Source organism: Homalodisca vitripennis, chromosome 2 (genome assembly GCF_021130785.1).
Source record: "Homalodisca vitripennis isolate AUS2020 chromosome 2, UT_GWSS_2.1, whole genome shotgun sequence".
NCBI lineage: Eukaryota > Metazoa > Arthropoda > Insecta > Hemiptera > Cicadellidae > Homalodisca > Homalodisca vitripennis.
In genome coordinates, this window is record NC_060208.1 from 102,951,189 (window position 1) to 102,978,899 (window position 27,711).

The window sequence follows — 27,711 nt, forward strand, 5'->3', positions numbered from 1 at the left end:
CAGTCTAGACAAGACTAGTAAACGGGGTGATAAGCCGAGACAAAGTGATGAAACTCAACAATCCTTAAAAGTATGTTGTGTTGAGTGCGATATTAAATAGTAGGAAGTAGTGAAAGATGGTGGATTAGTGAGATGGTTGGGGGAGGGATGATGACGTCCAAGCATTACATTATCCAGTCTAAACAAGACTAGTAAACGGGGTGATAAGCCGAGACAATTTGATGAAACGTAACAATCTTTAAAGTATGTTGTGTTGAGTGCGATATTAAATAGTAGGAAGTAGTGAAAGATGGTGGATTAGTGGAGATGGTTGGGGGAGGGATGACGTCCAAGTATTACATTCTCCAGTCTAGACAAGACTAGTAAACGGGGTGATAAGCCGAGACCAAAGTGATGAAACTCAAACAATCCTTAAAGTATGTTGTGTTGAGTGCGATATTAAATAGTAGGAAGTAGGGGTAATGGTGGTGGATTAGTGGTGTGGTTGGGGGAGGGCTGACGTCCAAGCATTACATTATCCAGTCTAAACAAGACTAGTAAACGGGGTGATAACCCGAGACAGTTTGATGAAACGTAACAATCTTTAAAGTATGTTGTGTTGAGTGCGATATTAAATAGTAGGAAGTAGTGAAAGATGGTGGATTAGTGAGATGGTTAGGGAGGAGGGATGACGTCCAAGTATTACATTCTCCAGTCTAGACAAGACTAGTAAACGGGGTGATAAGCCGGAGACGAAGTGATGAAACGTAACGATCCTTAAAGTATGTTGTGTTGAGTGCGATATTAAATAGTAGGAAGTAGTGAAAGATGGTGGATTAGTGAGATGGTTGGGGGAGGGATGACGTCCAAGTATTACATTCTCCAGTCTAGACAAGACTAGTAAACGGGGTGATAAGCCGAGACGAAGTGATGAAACGTAACGATCCTTAAAGTATGTTGTGTTGAGTGCGATATTAAATAGTATTAAGTAGGGTAATGGTGGTGTGGATTAGTGGTGTGGTTGGGGGAGGGGTGACGTCCAAGTATTACATTCTCCAGTCTAGACAAGACTAGTAAACGGGGGGTGATAAGCCGAGACAAAGTGATGAAACTCAACAATCCTTAAAGTATGTTGTATTGAGTGCGATATTAAATAGTAGGAAGTAGGGTAATGGTGGTGGATTAGTGGTGTGGTTGGGGGAGGGGTGACGTCCCAAGCATTACATTATCCAGTCTAAACAAGACTAGTAAACGGGGTGATAACCCGAGACAGTTTGATGAAACGTAACAATCCTTAAAGTATGTTGTGTTGAGTGCGATATTAAAATAGTAGGAAAGTAGTGAAAGATGGTGGATTAGTGAGATGGTTGGGGGAGGGATGACGTCCAAGTATTACATTCTCCAGTCTAGACAAGACTAGTAAACGGGAGTGATAAGCCGAGACAAAGTGATGAAACTCAACGATCCTTAAAGTATGTTGTGTTGAGTGCGATATTAAATAGTAGGAAGTAGGGTAATGATGGTGGATTAGTGGTGTGGTTGGGGGAGGGGGTGACGTCCAAGCATTACATTATCCAGTCTAGACAAGACTAGTAAACGGGGTGATAAGCCGAGAAAAAGTGATGAAAACTCGACAATCCTTAAAGTATGTTGTGTTGAGTGCGATATTAAATAGTAGGAAGTAGGGTAATGGTGGTGGATTAGTGGTGTGGTTGGGGGAGGGGTGACGTCCAAGCATTACATTATCCAGTCTAAACAAGACTAGTAAACGGGGTGATAACCCGAGACAGTTTGATGAAACGTAACAATCCTTAAAGTATGTTGTGTTGAGTGCGATATTAAATAGTAGGAAGTAGTGAAAGATGGTGGATTAGTGAGATGGTTGGGGGAGGGATGACGTCCAAGTATTACATTCTCCAGTCTAGACAAGACTAGTAAACGGGGTGATAAGCCGAGACAAAGTGATGAAACTCAACGATCCTTAAAGTATGTTGTGTTGAGTGCGATATTAAATAGTAGGAAGTAGGGTAATGGTGGTGGATTAGTGGTGTGGTTGGGGGAGGGGTGACGTCCAAGCATTACATTATCCAGTCTAGACAAGACTAGTAAACGGGGTGATAAGCCGAGAAAAAGTGATGAAACTCAACAATCCTTAAAGTATGTTGTGTTGAGTGCGATATTAAATAGTAGGAAGTAGGGTAATGGTGGTGGATTAGTGGTGTGGTTGGGGGAGGGGTGACGTCCAAGCATTACATTATCCAGTCTAAACAAGACTAGTAAACGGGGTGATAACCCGAGACAGTTTGATGAAACGTAACAATCCTTAAAGTATGTTGTGTTGAGTGCGATATTAAATAGTAGGAAGTAGTGAAAGATGGTGGATTAGTGAGATGGTTGGGGGAGGGATGACGTCCAAGTATTACATTCTCCAGTCTAGACAAGACTAGTAAACGGGGTGATAAGCCGAGACAAAGTGATGAAACTCAACGATCCTTAAAGTATGTTGTGTTGAGTGCGATATTAAATTGTAGGAAGTAGGGTAATGGTGGTGGATTAGTGGTGTGGTTGGGGGAGGGGTGACGTCCAAGCATTACATTATCCTGTCTAGACAAGACTAGTAAACGGGGTGATAAGCCGAGACAAAGTGATGAAACTCAACAATCCTTAAAGTATGTTGTGTTGAGTGCGATATTAAATAGTAGGAAGTAGGGTAATGGTGGTGGATTAGTGGTGTGGTTGGGGGAGGGGCTGACGTCCAAGCATTACATTATCCAGTCTAAACAAGACTAGTAAACGGGGTGATAACCCGAGACAGTTTGATGAAACGTAACAATCTTTAAAGTATGTTGTGTTGAGTGCGATATTAAATAGTAGGAAGTAGTGAAAGATGGTGGATTAGTGAGATGGTTGGGGGAGGGATGACGTCCAAGTATTACATTCTCCAGTCTAGACAAGACTAGTAAACGGGGTGATAAGCCGATACAATTTGATGAAACGTAACAATCTTTAAAGTATGTTGTGTTGAGTGCGATATTAAATAGTAGGAAGTAGTGAAAGATGGTGGATTAGTGAGATGGTTGGGGGAGGGATGACGTCCAAGTATTACATTCTCCAGTCTAGACAAGACTAGTAAACGGGGTGATAAGCCGAGACAAAGTGATGAAACTCAACGATCCTTAAAGTATGTTGTGTTGATTGCGATATTAAATAGTATTAAGTAGGGTAATGGTGGTGGATTAGTGGTGTGGTTGGGGGAGGGGTGACGTCCAAGTATTACATTCTCCAGTCTAGACAAGACTAGTAAACGGGGTGATAAGCCGAGACAAAGTGATGAAACGTAACGATCCTTAAAGTATGTTGTGTTGAGTGCGATATTAAATAGTAGGAAGTAGTGAAAGATGGTGGATTAGTGAGATGGTTGGGGGAGGGATGACGTTCAAGCATAACATTCTGCAGTCTAGACAAGACTAGTAAACGGGGTGATAAGCCGAGACGAAGTGATGAAACGTAACGATCCTTAAAGTATGTTGTGTGAGTGCGATATTAAATAGTAGGAAGTATGGTAATGGTGGTGGATTAGTGGTGTGGTTGGGGGAGGGGTGATGTCCAAGCATAACATTCTACAGTCTAGACAAGACTAGTAAACGGGGTGATAAGCCGAGTCAATTTGATGAAACGTAACAATCTTTAAAGCATGTTGTGTTGAGTGCGATATTAAATAGTAGGAAGTAGTAAAAGATGGTGGATTAGTGATTAGTGGATTAGTGAGATGGTTGGGGGAGGGATGACGTTCAAGCATAACATTCTACAGTCTAGATAAGACTAGTAAACGGGGTGATAAGCCGAGACGAAGTGATGAAACGTAACGATCCTTAAAGTATGTTGTGTGAGTGTGATATTAAATAGTAGAAAGTAGGGTAATGGTGGGGGATTATAGGGATTGTTGGGGGAGGGATGACGTTCAAGCATTACATTATCCAGTCTAGACAAGACTAGTAAACGGGGTGATAAGCCGAGACGAAGTGATGAAACGTAACGATCCTTAAAGTATGTTGTGTGAGTGTGATATTAAATAGTAGAAAGTAGGGTAATGGTGGGGGATTATAGGGATTGTTGGGGGAGGGATGACGTCCAAGCATCACGTTCTCTAGTTACTGCAATGAATATTATACTGCTAGTAGTATTAACCCGGCGCGTCACTGGGTGGGTTCACTGGTTTTATTATTATTGATTGTAACTACAACATTTCTATTTGCCCGCTCATGAATATTGTGCATGGAATTATTTTAGAAGTATTATTCCTGGAAATGCACTAGTCTATTTTTTTTGTAATGCCGTCCGTAAACCTTGTGTGTAAATGTTGGTGAAATTCGTTGAGTAGATGGAAACAGCGCTCCAGAACACAAACATGTTCGGAAATATCAAATTTATCATTTAAGCTTATAATTTATTAATTCATATTTTAATCAGCATTTTAGATTATTCCATAAAAGAACCCAATGTCACTTAACCCCTATAAAAGGAGGGATAATGAATAATACAAATGCATTTTATGGCTTACAGATTCTTTTTAGAAAATATACAGGGTGATTGAAAAGCATGTTGTAACCTCTCTTAATTTTTTTTGTTATTTTAGATGTATAAAATCTGTTTTCGGCAATCGTACTAGCTACAAAGGGCTACACTAATAATGATGTTTCACATTTTTTACCCTCAGGGGGAAAAGGGATAGGAGGTAGGCTAACTAAAATTTTTCAAATAGCACTTATAATCTTGTAACACATCGTTTTAAAGATTCTTAAACAAAGACTTCAAAAATATCAATTGGTAACGAAATTATTCAATAATATATCGAAACATAACACAGCATTACGAACGATTGCAATCGAATGAAGCGCAAACATACGACTGTCCAACAATGCTTAGCTGTTTATATAGCTATATCGATTCTGCCAACATACGCTCAGCCGCCCAACAATGCTCATTTGTTTATAATATCTATCTCGATTCTGCCAACATACGCTCAGCTGACCAACAATTCTCAGCTGTTTATATATCTATCTTGATTCTACCAACATAATCTCAGCTGACCAACAATGCTCAGCTGTTTATATATTTATCTCCATTCTGCCAACATACGCTCAGTTGACCAACAATGCTCGGCTGTTTATATATCTATCTCGATTCTACCAACATAATCTCAGCTGACCAACAATGCTCAGCTGTTTATATATTTATCTCCATTCTGCCAACATACGCTCAGTTGACCAACAATGCTCAGCTGTTTATATATCTATCTCGATTCGTTATAAAACAGGGGTTACTGAATTACACATTAAAACATTAAATTTGGAGTGTTATCCTAATAATAACGTACCTACGTCATACTCTGAATTAAAAACTACAACTAAGATCAGTAGGAATTGCGTATTTGGTCACTGTATCAGAATTTTCAAGCGAACTGTTAGAAAATTGGGAAACTGATTGGATAAAAGCATTGCATAAGTGAAGAATCAGATAAACAAGAGGGTATCAGTTTTCCTAACTACTCCCTCCGTGATACGACCATACTTATCTGTAATTGCCCAAATAAGTTTTATCTTAATTGATTTTTCATTATTTGTTAAATTAGGTATTAGGCTCTACGTTATGAATCACAATAATGCTCAGTTATGTTTTTGGCTGCCATTTCGTGTAGATTGGACCGACTTTAATTCTTTTAGTGTATTTTTATTGACTAACCAAGACCAATATGATATGTTACACGACTACTAGTGCTATTTGAACATTTTGAGTTGGCCCCCCACCCTCCTTTCCCCTGAGGGTCAAAAATGTGAAAACTGTCATTATTAGTGTAAACCTTTGTAGCTAGTAAGAGTGTAGTAAACAGATTTCACATATCTAAAATAATAAACAAGTTATGGGAGGTGCAACTTACTTTTCAACTTTATACGTTTGGGGTTGTCATTTCTTGTGGAGTAGTCCGATTTCAATTGTTTAAGTGTATTTGTTATTGGCTAACCATGACCTGTAAAATTATATGTTACAATACTATGAGTGATATTTGAATATTATTAGTGTAGTCCTTTGTAGCTATTAAGATTGCCGCAAACAGATTTTATACATCTAAAATAACAAATAAGTTAACAGAGGGTGAAACTTACTTTTCAATCACCCTGTTTATTTTTATAATGTTTTTACCCATTTAAAAGGCTTGTAAAACCTTTAAAATGTTTATGAAGCCTAGGGCAATCCAGTTGTTACATCATTTAGTCTCGTCGTGGTGTTTTTAATAGTTTTAATAAGAAGAGAAATAAATTAATGTCACTCAAGACGTATAAGTACCAATAATGCGCAACAGCTGCATTATTTAAATATTTATAATAAATGCGAGTGTTAAAATGTTGTAAATGGATTATAGTCCAGGAGAAATAGCAGTTAAAATGGTCAAATAAATAAATGTTTTCTTACAGCAAACTAATCAAAAAAGGTTCTCTGACGGCTCATTATTTTCGTTTTTTTTGTCTATTTTGAAGAAATGAAATAAAAAAATATGTAGTTTAATTGAAAAAACTGCAGAAAAATTGAAAATAAACAAAATATTGACATTTTTCATTATACATTGTATTATTTACGTGAAAAATTGTTATTATTTATTTAAAATTATAATTTTTTTTATACCAGTGCTATTTGTAAGCATTAAGCAAAATAATAATGAATCATGCATATTTAACAATTACGTGGAAATGTTTAAATAAATCAAAAAACAGAATTCGAGTCTTAGTACATTTTTTTAATTTGTATTTTTCATCATATATTTTTTATTTCTTTACAATATTTTTTTACAATTCTTATTGAAATTGAATCAAGAAACCGTTATTTCTTTCCAAAAGTTTTTTTTAAAATATTTATGGTTTTTTTCAGTGAACTTAAAAATATAAATATCTTTTTTTCATATTCTACGTCATCTGATCGTGATTCGTACCATATTCTACTCAATTTTTCCCTGCTTTTTTTTAAATGTAGTGATTGTATCTCCTTTAATTGAAGGAAACACAAGATCGTTATCAAAACTATCACTCAATTTTTTTTAATGTATTTAATGTTCTATCACCATCAAAATCTTCTTTAAGTTCGTTAAGGGAAAATTGGCACTCGGATGAATTTTGTTAAAGTAATACACGCAGTAACTTATGAAATCTTTAGAATCTACACTCGATGTATGTCTACAAGATGTTGAGCTTTGTCCCATCATAAAAAGATGACATGCACCTATTATGATAATAAGCTTGAACTTCATCTGATTCTTTGAGAAAATCAGTCTAACTAACAGACTTTTATTAAATGATTCTGAAACATCTCTTCCCTTTAAAGTTGATACATTTTTCTTTAGTCTCAACCTTCTGCATACCGCGAAATGCTCTATTTTGGTTACAAGGTTCTTCACAAAAAACACAATGATGCTCAAAATCAAAATCACATGCTTCTTTCATAATCTTCTTCCCAATAGATTTTTTGTCTTGTTTGTTCTTTGGAAGCTGTAACAATTGATCAAGGTCTATTGTATGCCGATCGACAACCATCATGAATGTGTGCTTCAGTCAATTTCTGAAATGTTTTGTACGCTGATCATTGCTTTGTTTACTTGACGAAATAAAAGTATCTATCCCTCGACTTTTTATTTTCACCAAATCTTCATCGCGGCTTTTACAAATGATACAAGAAGGTACCTTTTCCACCATTTACATTCTATAAAATGCAGAAAGCACGATAAAATTAGTATACTGAAAATACGTAAAAATTACTAGATAAATAGCATGCGTAAAATTGTATGTACAGAGACAAAGTTTTATGATCTGTATTATTTTTAATAATTTTTATTGAATAATTTGTGTAAAATTTTGTTTGCCAATTTTCCCTTAACGAAATTAAAGAAGATTTTGATGGTGATAGCCCAACATTAAATACATTTTAAAAAAAATTGAGTGATAGTTTTGATAACGATCTTGTGTTTCCTTCAATGAAAGGAGATACAATCACTACATTTAAAAAAAAAGCAGGGAAAAAATTGAGTAGAATATGGTATGAATCACGATCAGATGACGTAGAATATGAAAAAAAAGATATTTATATTTTTAAGTTCACTGAAAAAAAAACCATAAATATTAAAAAAAAACTTTTGGAAAGAAATAATGGTTTCTTGATTCAATTTCAATAAGAATTGTAAAAAATATTGTAAAGAAATAAAAAATATATGATGAAAAATACAAATTAAAAAAAATGTACTAAGACTCGAATTCTGTTTTTTGATTTATTTAAACATTTCCACGTAATTGTTAAATATGCATGATTCATTATTATTTTGCTTAATGCTTACAAATAGCACTGGTATAAAAAAAATTATAATTTAAATAAATAATAACAATTTTTCCACGTAAATAATACAATGTATAATGAAAAATGTCAATATTTTGTTTATTTTCAATTTTTCTGCAGTTTTTTCAATTAAACTACATATTTTTTATTTCATTTCTTCAAAATAGACAAAAAAAACGAAAATAATGAGCCGTCAGAGAACCTTTTTTGATTAAAAACAATGTTTCAAAATGGTGATTGAAAATTATCAAAAATTGTTTTTAAAGTAGAATTTTATTATAACGGCTGAATATTTCTTAATGAAAAAATACATTAATTTTAGAATAGCACAAAGTATATTTGATCAAACTTTCAGCTCAATCGAACCATTTTTGTAAAAGAAAAAAATTAAAAACCAAAAACACGGTTTTTTTTTGGATTTTTTTGGGAAAGTTTTGAGGTTAGAGCAAAAATGATTACTACATAAGTTGTAGATTTTTTCATTTCCAACAACTTTTACGTTTGACTGTTTTCAATAGGATGCATTGTTTACTCACAAATTCCAAAAAACCATTTTCACCCCTAAAAACCACCCCTCCTATACCCCCTAATAGACGATTTTGGTTCGGAATGGTTTTTTTATTTATTTATGATGTATTTGACTAAATTGTGCCATTAGTTTGCTGTAAGAAAACATTTATTTTTTCAATCAGGTAATACGACTGGACTATTAAGAATAATGGCCTAATAAATTCGTGTGTTTTAATAATCAGCTGTTTTAAACTAAACGAAAATAATATTATAAGATGTTAAAACTGGAAACCTGTGGGGGAGAGTTTATGAGTGTTGACCAATATAAAAACAGCTGTTGCAACTAGTACCACTTTCACAAGTTGAGTTCTTGAAACCAGCTAAAAGGAATAACCACACTCATGCAACCAAAATGTTACCAACAAAATAATAAGACCTATATTGAATAAAGTAAATGTGGATAGTGGTTTGGTGAGTCGAATGATACAATACGGCATTCCGTACAGTAAGGCACTGTTGCCAAAATATCAAGAGTACGGGATGGCTTGTCCAAATGTCTTGATTGAGTTTTAAATCTTTTAACTGAAAAAGTGCTTTACATTATTTAGTTTAATATACTTAAGAGAAAAGCAATTATTCTAAATCAACTATGCACAAGCATATTTTATTTTCATTTAACAAATATTTACATCACCATTTAAACATTAACAAAATCCAAAACCATTGTATTTATGCAGGTTGAGTTAATTTTGTTTTTACACATATTATTTATGTTAGTTACCATCTGCGTTGTGCATCAGCACTTTATAATGGCAAATAGCTGGCTCAACCACACGGACCTTCTGTACGGTACGGCATTGTCCACCTGAAACTCATTTTAAGAACAGTGAAATTCAGATTTAGTATAGTAGATATTCCTCCCCTGTATGTTGACAGTGACATCTACGATCTTGGTTTGGCAAGCCAAGTTTCCATGTGTGTAATGTACAGTAATTTAGTTTAATCATGTTTTTATATTTATACAGTTTTCTTTAACCTGTTTAATTCCACAGGTCGGTTCTGAGGCTGGAAAATGCCCAGAAACCCATGGCTCATCTACAGACACAGTCCCCTTCTAGCAACAGCTGCGTGAGTTCTATATTTAATAAACTTATATAAATTAATAATAGTTGCATGCATTTTATGTTGAACTGTACATGCAATTAAACGCCACCTATTTCACGGCTTAGGTCGAAAACCAAATCTCGTACAACCCCAACTTGGAGGTCTCACTGAGGTTAGTGACGACAACACAAAAGATCTCCAGATTTAGTTAATGATAATAGCTCCCGTTAATGGTATTACTAAGGTGGGCTGTCGGATTGCGCTGTGGACAGTTGGTGCAGTTGTGGGGAGAATGCGTTGCAGTCACTCACACCTCAAGGATCAAGCACTGATCATGCTGTATACAAATTAAATACACTTGTATATCAGTTTCATGAGGAACTACGATCCTGTCACTCGAACTTCAAGAGCAAAAAGCAAAACGTGCTGTATGTCCTCCTCCGTAGACTAATGGATATAGTCTCGGCTCTCTATCTGGGAGATCACGGGTTCAAATCCCGGGGAGGTCTCATCATGTACAGACACGATAATTAATGTACTATGCTAATAAAAATAACAGTGAACATCGAAGCCGGCATACCTAACGCTGATGATAAAAAGAGAAACGTGACGATAAAATCGTGCTGTACATCAATTCAATATGATTGGAAATTTTCAAAATCCAACAAAATAATGTCAACCAATATTGTGTAATGACGAACTTTAAAAGTCAATTTAAATATAAGCATGTGTCTTAAAATATATGCTATACCAAAGTTAGTAATAAAATAAGTTTAATGAAGGTAAACGTTTTCCTTCAGTCAAATTTTAACTTGAATAAAAAATAAAGTTCTGTAATACTATTATATCAATGAGAATTATATTTTGTTAGAAATCTATGGTTGTTTAACGAATTGAAAGCCTTTTTGGATAGTTATATAAGAGTTTAAAATTAATTTTTATGGCAATCAAAAAATGTGTGTAGAACAAAATAATATGCGGGGTTGTGTTATCAACCAGATAAACTCTTTTTATATTTGGGTATCGAACAAATTTATAACTTTGTAATGAAAGAACCTTGTTTATGATCTTTGACAGCAAGCGTGGAAGTGGGATGGAGTTTTACTAAGGTTATTTTCAAGTTGCGGTAGCGGAACAGCGGCGCGCAGTTTAGACAGAACGGTTCCGTGTGGGCAGTTCTGTTTGGACGCGGCCAATACGCTGTACACAGTGTGACAGACTTATTGTTGTTACCAGGCCGTACGTCTACAATACAATACGGCACGGACAATACAGAGCGGCTGTATTGTTATCCTGTATTGTTGCCAAGTCACACTGTTGCGATTGTAGTTTGTATTATTGCGCGAGTCTTAATAGACAAAGTTAATTTCACCACAGAAGAATATTTTAACTGTATAATTAATCATAAGTTTTAATTTTGCCTAAAAATTGTTCACCTTGACACTGTTCTCGCTTGATGATTCTTTCTTCTCCTTTGTCTGTATCATAGTTTAATATTATGTAAAATATTACACAACAACTCATCTAGCAATTTTAATAACGCGTTCGTTGATCGCTCTATACCTGTTTCGGTCCAGTGCTGGCTGTGATTGTCCAAAAGATTTTCTAAGGAGTTTTAAATAGTAAAAGGGAGGGGGTTGAACTAGATGTAAGACATCGTACCCTTGAGTTTCTCCAATCCTGATTTGCTATTTGGTAGGCTACAAAATACGGGGTTCCATTTCTGGTTATATCAAGCCACATCTAGCCAGATATGAGGGACGATGTCTAGCCAATCTGGTCATGCCTGGCATATCTGGACCATAATGAAATATGGTCAGCATCCAGCGCCTTCTAATAACTTAAAATAAATAACAATATATAATTAATTTTGACGTTTTTTAATTTTGTATTCAGAACAAGAAAAAAGAGTATACTTTTTGTTGAACATTATTTAGATTATTTTAACACATCATTTCTTATTTAAACCAAAAGTTAATTTTAACTTAGTGACTAATTGATACGCTTGTTCTAAATTTTCCAATTGGATTTTGGAAGATTCTTCTGGTACTTTACTAATCTCTTGTCACGAGTAACAGTTATTTAATATTTCGTGATGAGCCAATGCGTGTTGTGAACCAATTTGTCGTCTTTTTTGTTGTTTGAAGACCGATAGTTATTTATCCTAATATGTAAGGGATTTGTTGTTAAACCAATATAGTCCTTGGGACAAAATTTGCAATAATAATTCGCTAATAAATAACATACTCTGATATACAGTTAATGGAATTGGGTATGTTGTATTAGTTGTGTTTGTACAAGTTTTAACAGGATTTAGATTTTTGCATGTAGCACAACATTTGTCTTCGCAGAAATGGCAACCTAAAAACTTTTTATTTAGAATCATCCCTTGACACACAATTTGCTTTCAACACCCCCGAGAATTTTTGTATAAAGCCCCATATGAAGAACCTCCTGGTAAAACCTAAACTACTGCCTAACCAATGTCCAAATTCATATGCTAATAAGAAGTTTAAAAATGTGTTTTATGTTTACTTTTATTCTTTGTTTACACTATTTTTATTCAGAACAGCATTACGTCGAAATATTAAAGGATTGTATAAGTCTTTTTCTTTTATACTTATAAGAAGTCTCAGTGCATTTGTTTTTTTCATACAATATATATTTGTATAAGTAGTAGTAACCTAATTTATATAAGCGTAAATGAGCACAAACACTTTTATCATTTGGAAAATTCAACATCTTACTCTGTAATCGAAACGAACTTTATTTGGTGAAATGTATTTTATTCATTTCTACTAATCTATATCTTTGTTATTCAAACTTGATACAGTCAGGAGGATTTGTGTACTCGTCAAAATATAGTTCATGAACAATAATAAACATAACCGAAATTTCCACTTGGAATAATTTTTGCAAATTATTAAATTTCTAAGTAACGTATTTTTGTATTTTACGAACTTTTTAAGAGTATCTGGTTCAATAATATGGAGATTAATTTAACTTTGTTTAAACATAATATAAATACAATAGTAGTTATTTTCCTTTCGATTCTTTCATTTGTCGAATTGTTATAATTGGACAGCTGTTTATTTATATCCATATGTTATTTATTGTTCATTGTTCTTTCTCCATAGTGTTGTTACCCGCCAGCTAGCACGATGAGCTATGCAAGAGAACTAGCTTTACCCTGAACTAAGTCCAAAATATAACCGGACTTTTGTATTAAGAAAATATTTAATTTAATTAGATTTTTTCTCCTTAATATTGTAAATATAATTTCATCATTGTAGATTCACTTTCCGTAACCAAACTTATAGAATCATAAGAAATTAATACTCAAGTTGTTTTATCTTTGTAAACATAAAATTGAACCTGTTTTTATACATCTATATTCTCTTAGTTAAAAGTTATTTATAGCTTTTTGTCAATTTTTTTCTCAAACTTTTAGTTTATTATTTTGGTAAATTTTGAGAAAATATTGGTTAAAACGAAATAATATTATTTTAATGTAAACAATCTTTTATAAAAGTCATTAAAGTGTTTAATTATGATCGTTTTCCATAAATAAATTGGAAATTGTTTAAAAATAAAATATTGGCCTTTTACGTTGACATTTTCCACGTGACAGTGTCACAGAGAGATTGAAAGAGTTGTCAACTATGGCCTAAGTTAAACCGATACTTAATCTTTGTTTGAGGTCACTACTTTCAACAATGCTGGCTATATCTCATTATTAAAGGCTGGTAGCTTGGACAAAAGATATTATTTAATAGACTCAAAGTTTACAGTTGAAGAAACTCTACTTGAAGGGAGACCTGTACATTGAGGTATCATAACTATTGAATATTTTCAGTCAATAAAACAGTTAAAAAGGATCTTAGTATAAAGAAAAATGAAATGTAAGGTATTTAAGCTTCATAGTTAGGAGAAATAGAGCTATTCTTACTTATCTAAGATTGTTAGGGAAATTGGACGCAGTGCCAACTAATCTGTTCGTAGTAAATATTCAAGACTCTGACACACCTCTCTCTACCTGTGCAATTAGCTGCGTCATTGAGCGATCTGGCACAAGCCCACGAGAACAACAAGTTCTCACGATAAATCATTGCAACAACAATAAAACTGCAGCTTTAACAGTCTTACATGACTGTTTACAGTTACATCTATGTAAGTACGTCATTAAACGTACTTAATTGACTTACACAAGAACATTATATACTACAGTTAATTCTCTCAGTATGCGGATGTTTGAAAATTTATGCGGTTATTAAAACAACCAAAGACTTTCTCAAATTTGTCGTGTAAATTTCCTATGAAAGTATTTACGTTTTTATACGCGTTCCCACTTCAAATCGGTTACACAGCAGCAAGGAGCATCGTGCTTAACAAATAATTGAGCTATATCCATCTACTGCAACTGTTTGAATAATTTTCAGGAAAATGTTCATAACTAACAAAACACAGTGTCGTAATCGAAATAAAATGAAAAGAAAGTACAAACACAAAACTACAACAGCACAATGGAGAACACAAGGTAGAAATCGAGACTTGAAACAATAATGTCCGTAGACCATTGAGTGTCTGGAAGCATCTTAATACAAATCAGCATAGACATTTACACGTAATGGGAAGTTACAACTCGTTCAGTAGGACCCTATCGATGTCAGAGACAAGGGAGAAGGGCTTCCAGGCTAAAACTCTTTTATAAAAAAACTACCCTAACTTCTTATATATAACGCATTTCAATAAAAATTGATATCAACGTTCTATAGAATATGGGTTAATCGAAGCTTAACTAACCCTATGGAGATAAGAGATGAATTCAAATACCAGAATTAATTTTCACAAAAAACCATGAACATGAAAGATTCATGGACTTTCACCAAAATTGGCTTGAATACTTTTAAGAAACAAATGCTACTCAAGGAAAGTAATTGAAAAGCGTTTGAGGCAGTCAATTACCACCTACAGGTCTTACGTGTGTGCACTGTTTTAACTTGAACTTAATACGAGCATTCTGCAAGAGATCAGTTACTGTTGAAATATCAATGAGCTCTTCAGAATGATTTACCAGGTTGAGCCCAACAGAGCTAGTCCAAGTTCTGAGGTTTATAATGTAGTTTACAGTACTCGTAGTGCCAATGTATAAAGCAATAAAATATTTTGGCGTCATTAACCATTTAAGAAACTTGTTACAACTACATGTGACATATATTAAAAATCGATGAAAAGTATTTTCAATTCTTGAGAGTTGTTCTCAAACAACCATAAACTATCTGATATATTTGATGTGTAAATCTCCTTATAGTATTCCACCGACTAAACTATAACTTTTACCTCTATATACTTTACTATAAATAAATGTCCATTAACAATAATTTAGAACTGTTATTAAGAACTATCAAATCAAATCATTTCTTTATTGCTTTTAGACAATATATAACATTGTATAGCAGTCGTCATATATTCACACAGCAAATACTCTACACACTCACACACAGTCAGACTTACATTTCACTCATTCACACTAATTCACACTATCTTTGGATCCAGATTTTAAATTTTGGTAATTTAAGATATTTTTAGATATCCCAGCGACTCATCATAAACTCCTCTAGCGAATAAAATGCTTTTGACACCAACAGGCATTTGAGACGAGTTTTGAATTGGATTTGATTAGTTGCATTTTTTACACTTTCAGGGAGCTTGTTGATTAAGCCGACGCCAACCTGATGCGGTAAATGCTGAGATACCGCCAGTCTATGACTATGGACTCTAAAGTTGTACCTGGCTCTAGTTTCATACTGATGAAAGTCCCTGCCCCGGACTAAAGTGCACTTCGATTGACAGTACAGGATCACATGAAACATATAGAGACAGGGCAATGTCAGCAAACCTAGCTCCCTATGGAAAAGTTGCAGATTCAAATGAAAAATTTATAAATTTTGTGAGTGGCCTCAAAATGTACCTAAAGCAACGTTTGAGTAACCAAACTGACATCCCGTTAGCGTCACACGATTTCTTTGAATTCAACCCCTGTACGACACGAGCTAACTCCTCCACACACACAGGGGCCAGAGCCATGGATGCAACCGGTTCCCTAACACAAATTTCATGATATCGAGGTTCTGAAATTGACGAATCAGTTGAGGCCACAGAAGAAAAATAATTATTAAACTCGTTGGCAACCTGCAACTGATCGTCAATTACGCGTTCATTAATTTTGATTGATATAGACTCAAGGTTTCGGTCCAAGTTTGATTTTTGTGCCGATTCATTGATTATTTTCCATGCAGTTTTAGAAAAGTTTTCACAATTTCTCAGGGCTCTATTGACGTCATGAGCTTTAGCAGCTTGGATGACTTTTCTATAGACCCTTCGATATGATCTGTAAAATGTTTTAAAATTTTCGTTTTGTGTTTGAACAAATATTGAGTGAAAAAATTTGAGTTTATCTCTGAAAATGAGAATCCCTTTAGTTAACCATGAATTATTTTTGGGTTTGAAATTGTTTTTGGCTTTTTTAAAAGGACCCAAAACGTCTAAATAATAAATGAAACGGTCATTGAAAGCTTGATACATGTCATTGACATTCTCAAAGCTGTTCAAAAAGCTCCAGGTTTCGTTTTTTTTAATAAATTGTTCAAATTGGAAATGTTTTGGAAATTGAAAGCTCTTTTAATTTTAAAAGATGATTTTTTAAGTTTCTATTTTACATCCATGTATCACAACCTCCTGCGCAAAGTGATCGGAGACAGCCGTATTCAAAACAGAGACCGTGACGTTAGGAATGTTTGTAATGACGTTGTCGATGGCAGTACTCGTCATAGCAGTCACTCGTGTTGGGGAGTTCACGGACCAATTTAGATTAAATGAGCTTAAAACATCCCGCAGCCGCTGGGTCAGGGGGTCGGTGGGATCCAAAACGTTGATATTTAGATCGCCAATTATAGTAAATTTCGATGAGTTTAAGAAAAGACAATTTATAATATTTTCGAGGTTTGTAAAAAAAGATTCGGCACATCCATTGGGTGATCTATACAACCCTACAATTGATATTTTTCCAAGAGTGTTAGATATGATCTTAACACCACTGGCCTCAAAGTTTAGATAGGTAATGTGATTAATTTTGAAATTTTCAAACTTCAATGGTGCTTTCACGAAAATTGCCACACCGCCCCCTTTAAAGTACGTTCAACAAAAATTTGATGCCAATTCATAATTTTGAATTTTGAAAAAATTTATTGTTTCAGTTCTGAAACCGTGTTCCGAGACAACAAATACATCAGGTTTGAGTTCGTCACACATGAGCATTACCTTATCTATTTTATTGGTTGCACATTGGGCGTTTTGATGTACCAATATAAACTTTTCAGTTTGTTTTTAATTAGGAAACTTTTGAAGTTTTGGCAAATTTTGAGTTGGGTATTTTTCTAAATTTTTAACTGGATCCAGAGTTTCTCCTAACCTTTCTTTAAACTAGTGTCGACAATTGAGTTTTTTTGGTTAGGAGAGCGTCCATTTTCATTTTCACTTTCAGTGAAGGTTCCTGCTACGGCGTCAGCGTAGGTGTCAAAATTTCCGGGACGAACTATTGGATGATGTGGAGTGTTGTCCGTGCATGGAGTGTCTAGAGAGGGCACTTGAATGGGAGAAAGAGAGCTAGTTGATTGGAAGGGGTGGAGATTGGTGATGACTGCAGTTTGTTTGGAGATGTTGAATCAGGATTATATTTTATAGGAGAGGGAGGGGATTTAGAGAACGGCAAACGACCCACTTCCACCAGACTTCTCACCAACAGTCCGGCCAGAATCCGCTTGCCCGACAACCTCAGATGCAGACCATGGCGAGTGAACCAGCGCCTTTCTATGCTGTTGATGTTTAGCAGCTGGGCTCCCACGCATCTGGCACATAGCTCCTCGATATAATGGTTCACGGCGGTGGTTGTCTGGTTCACTATATGGTCGACTGGGAGGTCGTGTCTTTGAGGGATGGTGGCCACAATGACCCGGGATGAGGCGAGGCGGGCGATTATTCGCTGCTCCAGATGTCGGTAAATGCTTTGAGACTCACCGGTTGCAATATCATTAGTGCCGGCGAGTATGACACAGCAGCTCCCAGGTGGTGGCGGGGCGCCGGACGTAGCATCGAGAAGTCCCGCTGAAGGCTTACAGATCCCACTTACTCTCGTAGGCAGTTTCACACGTTGCTGAACAAGACCGGCCAGATGACGTGCATGGCTGTCCCCCTCGATAACACCGTCTGGAAGGGTAAAGACGTTGTAGGCTGCTCCTCTTGACGATGTTCAACCCCCATCGTATATCCCTCCCGACTAATGGCCTGAGTTGTAGACTTTTTCCGAGGGTTTCTCTTCTTCTATTTTATGCACTATACATAGCAACAACGGATAATTGATAAAAAGTAACTAGAAAGAAAGCTCCGAAAATTGATAAATTATCACAATAAGCTCAATAATAAACTTAGAAGTAAAGAAATTTTTAACACCAGGATTAGTTACGATGGCAGCGATTAACAATGTTGAAATTGTTTTTGGCTTTTTTAAAATCAAATTCCACCATCTGCGAAGCACATAATAAATCCGTTGTAGCAAAAAAAACAGGCTGACTATGGGCAAAATAAACTGTTCTCAGCAGGAAAAAATGAAATCTATCACAACATTTCAAATAGAAGATCTAACTACTATCATATAAAAATGTTATCAAGATGGTTAGAAGTTATGATGCTCGTGATTGCCAACTTCGGTGTTTTCTTAAATCTTATAGACATTCCCTAAAGACAAACGGTTTTTGAAACTCAATTTCACTGCAGAATCTGGTACACTGCATGTGTAGTAATTTTATATTCAAAGTTGAAGTATAACAAAAAAAACCTTGATGACAGGCCAGTCTTGTTATTTTGCAATATTTACCACAGTTTGTTAGTGTTAGAAGCAACTTTGTTGGCATAGAACTTAAAACTTAATATTTGATCAATTACAGTAAATTATAAAACATATTGTGTTATTTAATTCTGTCGTGATTTCATAAATGATAGCATTAATGTAGTGCTCTTAATAGGAACGTGCCAACTAAAACTTTGATATCGTTACGCATGAGTCGAGAGGCAAATGAACTTAAACTGCTGTTGTTACTCACAAGTCAATGCACTAACTCCAGCAATGTGAGGGAGTGAAATGGACGAGTGGGTGGGTTGGGAGAGGAGGGTTCATGTTCGCTGTTTATGACTTGTTAGGAGGAATCGCTGGTTTTATGTGTGAATCCCGCACATCGAGTACAGAATAGCAATCGCTGAGTTTACTGCCCTCGCGCGACTGGGCGTCGTTTCTGTTCCAGTCCTTAGAAAACTGTCTACTGCAAACCTTGGTGACATTGTCTAATAGTTTTCTATTGTCACTAAACAAATAGCCCCGTTAGTTGAATAAAACTTATGAAAAGACATATATATTGAATAAGAAGCAGCCTCTAATCAAGAAGCCATATTGATCCTTGTTTGGTTAAGCTGACCCAATCATCCATCCCTTGTACAAGCGGATATGCATTACTGGCAGTTTCAATGTAATATTTGTTTGCATAAGACAATTCTACTCATTGAGGCCATTTATATTCCACGACTTTGATTTTGTGAACAATATTTCGACATGGTCTGATTCGGAAGGCTTAAATTATATTCAAACCCTTGTTTTCCAGAACTTGTAACTGATCTTCTTTACTAAGGACACCTTTTCATTCGTCTATCCCTATAACCAATTATTACGTAAATTTAACTATAGTGTGTCAATCCAAGTTTATTTGTTCAACGTTTTACGCTAATCATACATTGCGTAAAATACCATAATAATCATTCTTTGCGTAAAAGAAATATTGGTCGTGCTGTTTTTAATTTTAAATTTAAGTTTCTGTAATTTTCTAGACCTATTTATTAGTTAGTTTCAATCAAGATTGTATTATTAACATAATTTCAAAGTGAGTATCAAGTGCTATTTTCAATTTTCTATCTTAAATCCTACCATTACTTACAATGTTTATATATTTAATGGAATAGGTAATTTAACAGACACATTACACACGTGCAAATTAATACTAAATCCTAGATGATATTTTCGAATTAAGAAATATGCATTAGGCTTGCAATAACTCATTGGTTAATGTAGTTTTGGGGTTAAGTAACCTTTTTAAACGTAATCAAAATTTTGATCTCAGCTCTTCAGGATATGTGTTCTAAATCAGTAAAAATGGAACAATGTTTGATCATTGCTTAGGAGGAATAGTAAAAATTTGAAGAATAATTTAGCTGAATCTTATAATTAGACTAAAAGAAACATTTGAAGATGAAGATGTACAATTTACATTGGCCGTCTTTATTTAGCCTTCATTACAAGATTTCCTAAGGATTCCCTTTGAATGGCTGTAATCCCTTGTGGAGTGATAAAACATGAATATTTTTCTGTCGTCTAGAAGTTATTTTAAAGGGCCATGTCTTTAAAATTAAAACAATTGTTTCAACCAAAAACTGATTGTAGTATGGGTGGTGGCCGTGCCAATGGGCGCTAGATGTGTGTTACACCGAAAGGAATGCTGGTAGTAGCTTTATGCTTGACTTTTGAAGGTAGGCTACACAATTAGTAGAAGTTTTTCAGTAACATCAAGTAAAATTTAATCACTTTTACGAAATAAAATATTTATAGATAGTAAAATCAGCAAACTAGATACAAATATACGAGGTATATTTTAACTTGCGTTAAACTGGAAATATACTCGTAGTGGAACAATATTCCGATTTTTTCAAATATGTTTAGATTTGTTAACAATAAGAACTGGCATATAATAAAACACAAGACTCATGCTTTGTAATTTTCGGAATGACGAGTTCGTCTGCGCCCCGTAGGGGTTAACAAATATAATTCAGACACACTCGCTTCCACACTCCGCGCTTCGGGTGAGAGAGACAGCGAGTAATGGCCATGAACGCCTACCAGTCATCTCTTTGAACGGCTAATTTGTAATAGTCTAAACATAGTTCTTATCACTTTCGTTGTTGGCACCAGTATTGTATTAGTGACTTGTGTTATGAACACACTTATTACTAGTAGTAACAAAAATAAAATAAAAGTACAAAACCTTAGTTTTGCTGATTTTACTATCTATAAATATTTTATTTCTTAAAAGTGATTACTCGCTGTTACTAAAAAAACTTCTCCGGTATTATTTCAAACAACATTTATAAGATATATTAACCGTGTTTTATAGTTGATGTACTTTTAAAAATTCAATAATTAACTAACAAACCTTTGATGGTGAATTTTTTATATATAGGCAGTTATGGATGCTTTATTTTTCAAACTACAACATTTCTTTTACATCCATGAATAAAGTATAAATAACAGAATATTATTAAAAGGTAAGTGTTAAGGTAATACTAAAATAAACTAGAGAACTTCATACAAACAGTGAAATGCCTTTCCAATCATATAACGTCACAGTTTTGAGGAGTTAAATGATTTAGGACCTAACGAATAATTTATTTCTTTTTTAACGTGTAACTTCAATTTCTCTATTTTCAACTAATTTTAGTTTCTATCGCTGGAGTAATCTGAAGTTTTAAAGAAAATGTGTGTTCAAAACAAATACAATGCAACAATAAATTAATAAAGAGTGGAGTGTCAAGAAGCTGTCTGATGGAAAACGTTTTCTCGCGGTCCGAGACTCCGGATGAGGCAAGTCCACGTGGAACATAAATAAATTATATTAAAGTTCTGAAGAAAACAAATTTTCAGAAACCATATGTCAGCCTAGACTCAAATATTCCACCCACCTTAAGACACTCTAAAAGTCTCGTGGTCGACAACGTCAAAAGCCACTTTTAGTTAAATCGAAAAAAGAGATTAAAATTATGCTTATTTGGCAAGGCAACCACTGATTTTCAAACAAGTAAAGAAGCGGCGTAAATTGTGGAGATATTATGATGGAACCTAGATTGATGTGAACATATTATATTATTGTTTCAAGAGGCTAGTACAGTGGGGTAATGAACTTAAATAATGTACTGTAATACTGTAATGCATAGTATATTTTACATTATGCAGAAATATATAATTTTCTCAAATAATAAAAAAAAAATTAGTAACCTTGGCCTTAATCGATCAAAGTTAAAATTTCAATTCTTTAGGGTTAGGGTTTTATTAATCTTAAAATCAGTTGGAATAACCCTGAGTGTTTGAAGATTTTAACAAAACAATCAAGTAAGGGGATAGCTAAAAAAGATACTGTTTTATTAATAAGAGAAACAAAACAAAATCAGATAGGTAATACTCTTTTTTAGAGGGTCGAATGCATCCAAACATTAAAATAACTGATTTTTGTCGAAGTAAAATTGAATGAAATATATTTAAAATGGGAAGGTTTAAAGATGTAGATTAAACAGAGTTAAGAGTGGATTTTTCCTGGAATAAAAGTAACTTATTTATATTTTAATGTAGCAGAGTTGTCGATTAAGTTAATATTTAAAACTATAAAAATGTTTTGGAAATCGTGTGTGATAATCCCGTTAAGTTTCAATTCGTTAAGATTATAAATTAAAATTGGTGATGATTTTACAAAATTCCCTCAAAGGTTTGCCACCAGCAACAACAAGGCCCTTTCTTGGTCACATTTTAGTCTACCGAAAAGTTTTATGTTCAAACTTCTTTAATTTATAATAACTATTTATTTTGTTGGGCCATTGATCTGTAAAATATAAGCATCTAAGCTCTCCTCTGTTAATTAGTAATTGTTTGATTCAACAACTTCGGCTTCTTATAAAATGATACTGTTTAGTGAATTTAAAGGAACGCTTTGTTTTAATAGTCTCTAATAGTGTCTAATTAATGATTTGTCTTAACAACTCTTTCATTGAACACTCTATTCCAATTTTCATGTTGCAATGTTTTTCGATAGTTTTCTAACTAAAAATTATCATTTATCAGTGGCGTAGCAAAGGGTAGACGGTGGGGGCGGGCCGCACCGGGTGTCATCTTTTTTGGGGTGACACCCACCCGGTCTCTCAACTTTAAGAACAATGTACAAAAAAAAAAAAAAAATCTAGCACAAAAATTTCTTTTTCGGGTATTCTTCCACTAGCACTAGCTCATCTCTATGTATAATTCGAGGATTCCCGCAAAAGAGCCTGACGCTGTCCTGGGGGATCCCATACTCGCGATCTTTGACGTTTCAGTTGCAACACTTCTCATTTGTTTCGTAAAGTGTGTTGTGTTTGCTTGGCGTGAATTGTTAAACGTGTATTACTCCTTAGTGATAGATAATAAAAAGACAAAAATATATTTTAGAAACTTAAATGCACTGAAATTGTTCATGAAGGTTTGCGTGAACGTAGCTTCATGTGAGAGGAATTTCAGTAAATTGAAATTAATAAAAAACATTTGCGGGCAACAATGACCCAATCGTAGCTTAGCAATCTTGATATATTAACCATCGAAAACGAGGCAATACAAAATATAAATTTCGATGAAGTTATTACTGAGTTTGCAGCTGTCAAAGCTAGAAAGAAGACATTTATTATTGTTTTGCTATTTCTTCAATATTATAAATAATAAATTATCCATGACCTTTATCATATAAAATGTATTGCTTTTTACTTTCGATAGGGTGACACCACCAACTTCCGCACCGGGTGCCACCCAAGGTACCTACGCCACTGTCATTTATATTTGTAGGTTCAGCGTTCTTGCTTCTAAGAAACTGCTAAATTAAAGGCTAATTTGTTAGTAATATTGAAAGATTAACAAAAAGTGTATTTCGTATACCGTGCCCCACCTGTCAGATGTCACGATGCCTGTAATAGTTTGTCTAAAACTGTAACCAAGAAACATATCTAATATGCCATTAGAGTTTTTGTTATGGCTAGTAGGATGACATTGAAATCGCCAACAAATAAAATAGATTTATCTTTCGTCTATTTATATTCGTATACTTTTATTAATTATTATTACGATAGTTGTTTACCGATCGCTATAACGTGTTTTTATCATACTTTGTGTATAAAAATATATATAACCAAAGTAACGAAATATTGTACTTAGTAAATAATATTTAACCTAAAGTTCATATTTACTTTGTCTATATTTGTTCATCGCCGAGCGTCTGCCGCGTTTATGCGCAGTGCACGCATTGGACGTCAACCGCTCAGCGGCAGAAAAAAAAACACAATATTACTAATTTCATATCCCAAACTTTGTGTAGTTTTATACACAGTAATATTTCCTCTATACCAAAATACATGTCGATTTATATCCCAATATGTTTTATTAGGGATTGGTGTAGAATTAAAATATTTAAATGTAAAATACATAATATTTAAGTAATACAGATAGACGTATTTTCAAGTAAAATATACGTATCCTGGAAGCCCATTTTAGAATTTATAAATGCTAGGTAATATGTGGAGGATGTGTCTTTTACGAGGGTCGTTCAATGAGTCTGTAGAAAATCCTAGAGATAGCGCTCGTAGGATTGGAAAACATATGTTTGTACGAAGCATTATTGACTAGACAGCTATTAAAACTGCAGCTCGATCCATCGCGTAGTTTCGTTGCTATTTCCGGTTGAAGTGAACAACTTTTGTTTGTTTATAATAATGGAGAAAAGTGAGTTACGAGCGGTGATAAAACTTTATTTTAAAGGCTTAACGCTGAAAGAAATCAAATCTCAGTTGGATGAAGTTCATGGCACATCTGCTCATGCGATTGCAACAGCTTACAATTCGGTAAACGAGTTTAAACGTGGCCGTTCATCTACAAATAATGAACATTGATCGGGACGACCAGTGGAAGTGTCTACTCCAGAAATGATTGAAAAATCCGACAAATTATGTTGAATGATCGATGAATTAAAGTGCGCAAAAAGTAAAGGCTTACAGACATAGCTAAAAGAGAAGTCGCTTCACTTTTGCATGAAACATTGTTAGTAAAAACAATTTGCGCGAGATGAATGCCGCGTTTGTAAACTGAGAACAGTAAGAACAATCGCGTGGTCGACTTTGAGGCTATTTTGGCGATCCTGTCCTATAACAGTACTGCAACCTTCACGATAGATCATGTATGTAGTCATTTTGTATTCACCTACAAACTACAATAATGAAGACGTTCTTGATAAGGTAAAAAGTACGGTAAAATAATCAATTTCCGCAATGTTGCCAACGCATCCGCTGTTGATGGATATGTAGCGTAGCTCCGACCGGAGCTGGCCGGGCGCCAGTGATGCCACTACACAAATATTACAATAAACAGAGCGGACAGTTGCGTAGGTGTAAACACCACAACAATACTGCCAACATAATCTTTACTGCGGTCGTTATACTGCCCCACTGCTCCCAGGTCGAGCTGAGCGATTTATCGGCGGTTCTGTTTAATGGTATATGATATGAACGCTGGCGTTGGTGATTCCCCGGGTCTTTTTCGTTTAAGGGCCAGCACCTTACAAACATACTATACCTGACTGACAGTGCATTTAATCGTTTTTTTTTTGGTGTTATTAGTTCTTAGGGCAGTAGTCCAGGTACTACTTCTAGTATAAAACTCGTCTTATCTTATCAGTGATAAACGCGCGCCGCTTATCTTTTGCCTGTAATGAAACCTGCGTTAGTTCTGTGAGTTATACTTAGTTTTTCTTGTTCAATAAAGCGTGGTGAGTTGATCTGGGCTTGGCCTTTGCAAGCTCGAGTTAATTTTTTTTCTAAAAGAGCAAGCAGCGCAAAGCGCTGCGCAGCGGGCAAGCATCGCGTGATCTGAGTTTTGAATAGGCAAGCTAGGGTCTTTTGTGCTGGCCCTTAAACGAAAAAGACCCGGTTCCCCTTTCATGTGTGCTTGTTCCGCATACACAACAATATTGTTGTTGCATCTCGATTTCAAGTAGTACTCCTTAGGTGATAAAATTCAAGGTGCTCCATCGAGCGTCTCTGTCACTTGTGATTACATCTGATTTTCCAATAGAAAACTAAACTAACCTGGCCTTTAATTTTATATTTTAACATAGCGCACCTCAATATTTTAGGTTGGCCTGTAAGTTTATCCGCTTTGAATTATTGGCGGTAAAACTTTATGGCTTGTTTGGTTGTTGAGAATAGTAGTATCTTACCATTATGGCGACACGTATAGCACATATTACCGCCACACAATAACTATCACAGCAGAGATGGGTATCCTGTACTCGTCTATCGCCAGTTGGAAGCTATTACATGTGTTTAGTAGCCTACATATGTAATTTATGATTACAAAGTGAGGGGAATACAGTGTTACTGCTAGCAGTAAAACCAGTAGGCTACTATTACTCCGGCAATCGTTAACTAATACGCAAACATCCTACGTTTTCCTAGTGTATATAAATCTACAACGATTTATTGTGAAATATCTCAATTTATTTTGTTGTCTGTTAAATATTTAAAACTATGATTCAAAACAAAAACATCTTTATTGTATTTATTTAGAAAATTATGAGTATTGTGAAAGATATGGAAATTAAACCATTGGAGAGTTTATTCTGCCCCAATCCTGATTTATAAATCTTAGCTTTAAACCCGTTTTTTTTTAATTTAAGATTTTCCAACAAAATCACTAAAACTAATAACATAGACTATTATATAACTTTAACTAGTACGAATTACTCCTTATCACAGCATACTTATAAATAAATAAAAAATATTTCTGAGAAATCCTCATACACCATTAGAAGTCTTTATACACAGAAATCTTATTCGTGAAGCAACCAGTACAGAAGCTAACACAAAGTAAATCTGGTGCATGTGCCGTCCTGTACATTATAGAGTAGAAAGTGACTTATAGTACGATACTAACTTAATCTAAAAAAATATTGCTTCGGCACGTATAATTTGGTGAAACTTTTTATCGAAATTTCTTATTTACGTAATAATAATCCGGTAAATAAGTTGAAGTAAGAAGGTTTGGAGGTTGAAGACTGACTCTGTATCATATAAAATTAAACCATGTACAGTACATGAGGTGAATTAATGAAATTTTTACGAGAAAGTAACAGACTATTGAGTGCGTTTTTCCTTATATGTCTAAAAACTATACTCTCAAGTTGCATGTATTGAATTTCAGATTTATTTTATGAAATGAAATTTTTCCAGGCTCGGTCAAGTCCAATAGGGTATTCTTCAACCATTAATAAAAAGGGACACAGAGACAATTAAAAAAATAAGAAAAGTAAGGAAAAGAGCATTACTTGTCGACGAATTAAATTATGGCTTTTCCAGGCAAGCAGCGCAGTGTCGGTGGTTTCTGAGCGTACCAAGGCGATAAGAGACCAGTACTACTTCGAGCGTCGACTACTGTTCTTCTGCACGATCCTTGTGGGCGTCGCCATCATCGTCTGGGCGATTTCAATTTCCACGAACTTTTGGTTCATCATCGACGGTGGTGATGGCATCTGGATCAACGAGACCAAGCGATATTTTCTCAAGAGTCACTCTGGGCTCTTCAAACTTTGCCGGTGAGTTTGGGTGTGATCTGGACAATGAATATCATGGAACTTTCCTTAGTTATATATGTATTAATAAACTAGTTAAGATATTTGTTTAAATCAGCTAGCTGTACAAGCCCTTCAAGATCTTAATGTAAATCTGATTTTTACATAAGGATAAATTATTCCCTGAGTTTTAGAATTGTGGATGGGTTGAAATAACTGCAAAGAGTAGTCTCAAATCTAG

The 27,711-nt window shown here is 34.7% G+C and overlaps 1 protein-coding gene across 1 annotated transcript in view; it reads left to right on the plus strand.

The window, feature by feature from the left end:
• LOC124354494 overlaps window positions 1-27,711 on the plus strand; it is a 99,031-nt gene that overhangs the window by 27,348 nt on the left and 43,972 nt on the right. The window contains exons 2-3 of the mRNA XM_046805001.1: window positions 9,918-9,993; window positions 27,259-27,494. Coding sequence (XP_046660957.1) covers window positions 9,952-9,993; window positions 27,259-27,494 — 278 coding nt within the window. The 5' untranslated portion in view covers window positions 9,918-9,951. The remainder of the gene's footprint in view (window positions 1-9,917; window positions 9,994-27,258; window positions 27,495-27,711) is intronic.